Genomic DNA, 6418 nt, shown 5'->3' with positions numbered 1-6418 from the left:
AGAGATGACAGTATGTGACATATATCTCTCCTCTGGGCTTCAGTCCCATACCACCAATTCCTGTTGAACATTTCAGACTGGATGTCCCAGAGACATTTCAAACTCAAAATGTTCAAAACATAATTGATCGTGTGTTTCCATGTACCCATCCTCTTACTTATTTCTGTCACAGGAACCACCCCCTGCTACTCTCCCAGCTTTCTAACCTCGCTGTTCTATTTCCACAACATCTCTTGTATTTCTCCTTTTCTCCCTACTCACAACGTATGACTTTAGTTGAGCCTCTCCTCATCTGTTGCTAGATTATTGCTACAGTATCTTAGTTGTACTCCCTGCCTTGTATTTCAGTCCACCCTACACATCCTGGCTCCTTCCATGCTGGCTACAAACAAGAGCATGTCACTAGCTCTTGTTCTGTCTTTCACTTGCCCTTCTCAGCCAAACACCTTGAGAAAGCTGTCTACACTAGGGAATATTCACTTCCTCTTCTTTCACTTATTTTCTAAACCTTCTGCAATCTGGCTTTTCTGACCTCATCCTTCAAAAGAAATTGCTCTCTCCAAAGTTACCAATGATCCCGTAATTGCCAAATCTAATGGTCTTTTCTAAATACTCATCCTTCTATTGGTCACCCTCTCCTTCTAGTTCTTCTCATACGTATATGACAGCTCCTTCTTAGCCTCTTTTGCTGGTTCTTCATCCATGTCATTTGACTAAATGTGGGTTTGAGGCTTCATCCTGGTCCCTTTTCTCTTTTTCCCTCTATGCTATTTCCCTTGGTCTCATAAGATCTCATAAGATCTCCAGATTTTCCTTAAGCGCAAATCTGACTGTGTCACTCCACTACTCGATAAATTTAAGTGGCTCCCTATTGCCTCTGGGATAAAATATAAACCCTATTCTATCTCTCCAGAGTCAATGTCCATTTGTCCCCTCCTGAACTCTATGATCCAACCAAAGTGGGCTTTTCTTTGTTGCTCACATACAATATTCCTTCTCCTATCTTCAAGCCTTTGCATTGACTCTCCCCTATGCCTGAAATCCACTTTCTCTTTATCTCCCTCTCATCAGTCTGCCAATCAACAAGCATTTATTAAGTGCCTCCTATGTACTAGTTATGTACAACGTATACTGGGCTGGCCTTGAGGATACAACTACAATTATTGAAACAATACCTACTCATGATGAGCTCACATTCTAATGGGAGGAGGAAATAAGTACATATAAAAATATGAGCAGCATAAATATAAAATTAATAAATCATATACTACTTAGTATTTAGTACTGAGAAAACCATCAGATTTGGCAATTAAGAGATCACTGGTAAATTTGGAAAGAGCAATTTCAGTGGGGGTAAAAAAGCCAGATATTTTCCTTCAAGACATCAACTTCCTACGTGGTGCCTTTCCTGATCCCCTGGCTCCTAATGTTCTCCCTCCCAAATTACATTATATTCAACTACTTCCCATTTATTCATATTTATTCTCTGTTTTCATTCTGCATATATTTATAGATGCACCTAACTCATCTGCATGCAGGGATTATTTCATTCTTTGCATTTGTATACCTAGCCCCTAGTACAGTGCCTACATGGAAAATAGCAGGTGCTTAATAAATGCTTGTTGATTGATTGGTTTCCAGCTTTTCTTACCCATTCTTGTGGCATCCAAGGAAACTCTAACAAAGTCTACTGACCCATTGTGATACAGATCCCAAGCAATATCTTTGCCTGGTAGATTTGGTGTCAGTGGGGATTCTCTGAAACTTTCCAATAATGATTCTACTCCATGAGTGTAAAGATGCCTGGTAGCTTTGCTGAGCAACTCAGAATCTTACTCACAAAGAATGCCTTAACTTCAGGATCATAGGATGTCATAAGGATCATTCATATATCCCTAAAATGAGAATTAGACATGACCTCAGAAGCCATGTGGTATAACCAACCCCCTCATTAGGTCCCTTTCCTCTTTTTCTCTCTATGCTATTTCCCTTGATCTCATAAGCTCTGATCTTGTTTATGAAGAATATTCCAAGATCTATATATCTAGCTCTCCTCTTTCTCCTGAGTCCCATATCAACAATTGCCTTTTGGACATCTCAAATAGGAAGTCTGACAAGTATCTCAAACTAAACATGTCCAAAATATAACTTAATTAGCTTTTCCCCTTCTCAACTTTTATATTACTGTCAAAGGCACTGCCATCCTTACAGTCACTGAGACTCACAATCTTTGTATCATACCTAACTTCTTACTCACACTTACCCCATATATTCAATCTGTTGCCAATTCTTATCTTTTTAACATCTCTCAGTTATTTCTCCTTCTCTCCACCACCCCTCTACAAGGGTTCTTATTACCTCTTCCACATGGATTGCTGTAATACCCTTCTGGCATCTAGTCTTTCCCCAATCCAATCTATTCCCCAGTTATCTGCCAGAGTGATTTTCTTAAATCATGTCTGGCCATATCACCCCATCCCCACCCTACTCAGTAAATTCCAATGGCTCCCTATTACCTCCAAAAATATATATTTTTATATTTATATTTTATAATATATTTTGTATATTATATGCATAATATATACTATATTTTATATCAAATATAAAATCCACTATTTGGTTTTTAAAGCCCTTTTCAAGCTGGCCCATCCCTAACTTCCACCTCAAAAGTTTCCACCCCAATTAATACCAGATTTAGGCCCACGATTGGATGATGAACTTCTAGCCTAAATGAGATGAAGAAAAGTAGTCTCCCCAATAAAACAAAAGACAAAAAAAAAAAGAAAACTATAACATACTCAGAAACAGCACTTACTTTGATCACACTGTCTTTGCAATCCACCACCCTTTCAAATGTTTGGCTAAGGATCTCGATATCTTTCCGAAGCTCTTTGGCCTTGACTTCCCTCAGAATGACTCTCCACTGGGTGTTGATTTTATTAAGGTTCAAGGTACTATTTCGCTCCTCCTTAGCCAGTTTGTCCTGTGAGGGGGAAACAAAGACGGTATCCAATGTAGGCACATCTCACCGTGTCCTAGGTAGAAAAGCACAAAACTCTGACTTGGCATATAGGCTTATACTTACTTGCTACGGTTTTAGGGGTTCTTGTTCATCACTGAAATACTTCTGTGGGATGGGGCCTACCTGATAACAGTTTAAGCCAGAGAACAAAGGTGAAGCCTGAAGCTTAACTGACCTGTGGCATTTGAGCCAGAAACTTCAGTTCTCTAGGTCTCAGTTTCCTTAATCTAGTTGTCAACAGTCAACAAACATTTATGAAGCACTTACTCTGTGCCAGGCACTATACTCAGAGCTGGGGACACAAATACAAAAAAAAAAAAGTCCCTGCCCTCAAGAAGCTTACATTTTAATGAAGGAAAGGCAAAACACAAAAAGAAGCTGAAAAGATGGATGTAGGGGGAAGGTACCTGACAAGGTGTCATGGTGGAGAATTCAGAAAATTCCCAAAGTAGTGCAGCCAAGTGAAAAATGAGATCTAACTATAAGCTGGATTGATTGGGGAGAGGTCCCCAATGAATTTGATTATCAGGTCATGAGTATCTGTTGGACATCTCCCCATGAACAGTGTGACCACGTCCAGTGGCACCTTGTTGAGAGAACACTGGTTGTATCCTAATTGGTCTCCAGTGATTAGGGCTATTTTTAAGATGATCTGGTTAGTTAGGACTCTGAGGAAGAGGTACTTTATCCACAGAGCTGCCCCCTCTCTGCTGGCCTATAAAAGTGAGATGTCAGACCTACTCGTCTCTTTTGCATGTGTTCACCCACAGCTTTCTAATCCACTCAACAGGAGAGAAGTGTTTCTGACTTTTCCCAGCCCAAGAGATGGTAACATCTGGGACAATGATAGAATTATTGCAGAAGTACATGGCAACATATCAGATTGCTTGCCATCTTGAGGAGAGGGGAGAGAGAAATTTGGAACTCAAAATCCTATAAAAGTGAATGTTGAAAAGTATCTTTATATGTAATTGGAAAAAATAAAATACTATTAAGTGGAGGAAAAAAAGAAGTACATGGCAAAAGCAGACTTATACTGCCCATATGAACCAAAGCAGAGTTCATAGAAAATGTTCCTGAACCTTGACATACTGAATAGAAAAAGAGAGATGGGGGCAGGGAGGGGGAAGGAAGGAAGAGAACAAGCATTTATTAAGGGCCTACAATGTGCCAGGCACTGTGCTAAGTGCTTCACAAATATGTCATTTGATAATTGGGGAGTTCATGAACAATTTTTCTTAACTTTAACTTCTAGTGTAGAAGACAGAGGATTCTGCTATTTCTGATGTTATACAGTGAATTATTTGAGCAGTGTAGGTCCAAAAGAAAAGGTGTTGCTCATTCAGCAGCCACAAAGTGAATTTGCTTTTCAGGGGAAGCCCAGTCATAAAGGAAGCACTATACATCTTTGAGAGATTGTACAGGATTGTGTGGGAATACTATACTAAGGATAACCCCAAGATATTTACTCCCAAGGGGAACTATTTGGAATGCTTTATGTGTTTATGGTTCATGGGTTACTGGGAATCCTTTGCATCTTCTGCATGTTTCTATGAAATGAAATAAAGGCTGTTTTATACTGTCTATCCATGTCACCTTGAGAGCTTGGGAGCTAGGGACTTCTTTTACTCACATGGGTGGAAATATAATGTGCATATTTGGAGATTTTCTGGGAGTAAACTTTGGGTGAAGGCAAGGAGCCAAAGAGATATTGATCTTTTAGGGTCAGCCTGTGTTGTGCCCAGAGTTTGGAGGCTAGGCCATGAGTTACATATGAAATAAGGATGTTGACCTAGATGATCTTCAAGAACCCTTATATACATATATATATATATATAAACCCTTATATGTATAAGAACCCTTATATATATATAAATAAATATATATATAAATATATATAAATATATATATATATAAATATATATAAATATATATAAATATCTATATAAATATATATATATATAAATATATATATATATTTTTTAAAAAAGAACCCTTGTATCCTTCTTTAGAGACTCAATGCCCTCTGGTTTTGGAGAAGCAAAGCTTTAGAATGGTTTTGTTTAGGCTAGAGGAATTAGGGAAGGATAGAAAGGGATAGAGCACAGGGCTTAGAATCAGGAAGACTCATCTTCCTGAATTCAAATCTAGCCTCAGGCACTTACTAGCAGTGTAACCCTGGGCTAGTCACTCTGTTTGCCTCAGTCTTCTCATCTGTAAAATGAGCTGGAGAAGGAAATAGCAAACCACTCCAGTATCTTTGACAAAAAACGAACTTAGAAAAAAACCCTGAAAGGGGTCATGAAGAGTCAGACAGTTGGAAAAGCAACGAAACACTGTTAATAGACCATCTTGGGGAGAGACAATCTGGATTCCTCAGCTTTTTATCAGCTGAACTTCTGGACTTCTTTGGTAGCACAGACTCCTCGTTTTGTAGTGAGGCTGGAATCTGCATTAACAAATAATAACTTATTCCCATACTTAACCCTCCCTTCTCCCCAAGAGTTAAACTAGCTACCTAGTTCAACACCTTCATCTTGTAACTGAAGCCACCAAGGACCAGAACGTCCTTGCTCGGTCACAGAGCAGAGCCAGGCTTTTAGGACTCCAAATTCAGGGCTCTCTCCCTTGCATTGAGCGCCTCCCCAGAATCAGTACTAACCACACACTGTAACTCAGCTACAAGTGATGGGGGAGCAAGTGCGTGGAACCAGGTCTGCTAGGGAAAGCAACACCTGGCAAAACCCCCGCGCTCCCGGTGTGGGTCAGGGTCACAGGAGCTAGAGGGAGGGCCCTCTTACCTTCAAGAACTGATTCAGGAGCCTCTCCTTCTTCCTGAGCTGCTCCTCCTCCGCCATCATCTTCTGCTGAAGCATCAGTAACTTCTCCTCTTCGGTCTTCGGGCCCTTTTTGCCCCTTCTCGGCATGGCTGTAGCTGCGACCGGGTCAGGTGCCCGGGAAGACTAGAAGAAGGGAGCAACGGGCGACACTCCAAATAGGAGCAGCTGGGATTCCAGCGTGGGACGGGGAGTGGGGGCAGAAAAGGCTGGTTTGGGGCTTCGCGAGGATCCTGTCCACCCCAAGCCCACAGACGCTGAGAATCCAGGTAGCGTCTTCGTCTCCTAGCAACGGTCAGGCTCGCCAAGATGGCGTCTTGAAGAGGGATGGGCGGGGCGAGAACTGGCCTTCCTAGGCAAGCACAGGACACATTCCAGCCTCCCACTGTCTAGCCCTTCCCTTCACACTACCTCTGATCCCCTTCCCCTCCACACAGAGACCCCTCCCCAGCTAGATTGTAATCTAGCTTTTAGAATACAGTCTGCTTGGAATATAGACTTCATGAAGGAGAGCAAGATCTTAAATGTCATGCTATTGTTTACTTTCAAACTATGAGCT

The 6418-nt window shown here is 41.0% G+C and overlaps 1 protein-coding gene across 1 annotated transcript in view; it reads right to left on the bottom strand.

The window, feature by feature from the left end:
• Positions 1–6113, bottom strand: part of CCDC65 (coiled-coil domain containing 65) — a 19261-nt gene extending 13148 nt beyond the window's left edge. Inside the window, exons 1-2 of the mRNA XM_027844433.1 lie at positions 5824–6113; positions 2816–2983 (exon numbers count right to left, since the gene is read on the bottom strand). Coding sequence (XP_027700234.1) covers positions 2816–2983; positions 5824–5949 — 294 coding nt within the window. The 5' untranslated portion in view covers positions 5950–6113. The remainder of the gene's footprint in view (positions 1–2815; positions 2984–5823) is intronic.
• Between the last annotated feature and the right edge of the window lie 305 nt (positions 6114–6418).

This window comes from Vombatus ursinus, unplaced genomic scaffold (genome assembly GCF_900497805.2).
Source record: "Vombatus ursinus unplaced genomic scaffold, bare-nosed wombat genome assembly UNPS02014941.1, whole genome shotgun sequence".
Lineage (NCBI taxonomy): Eukaryota > Metazoa > Chordata > Mammalia > Diprotodontia > Vombatidae > Vombatus > Vombatus ursinus.
The sequence above is the reverse complement of the archived record's forward strand: the minus strand, read 5'-3'. Positions and strand labels throughout refer to the sequence as shown.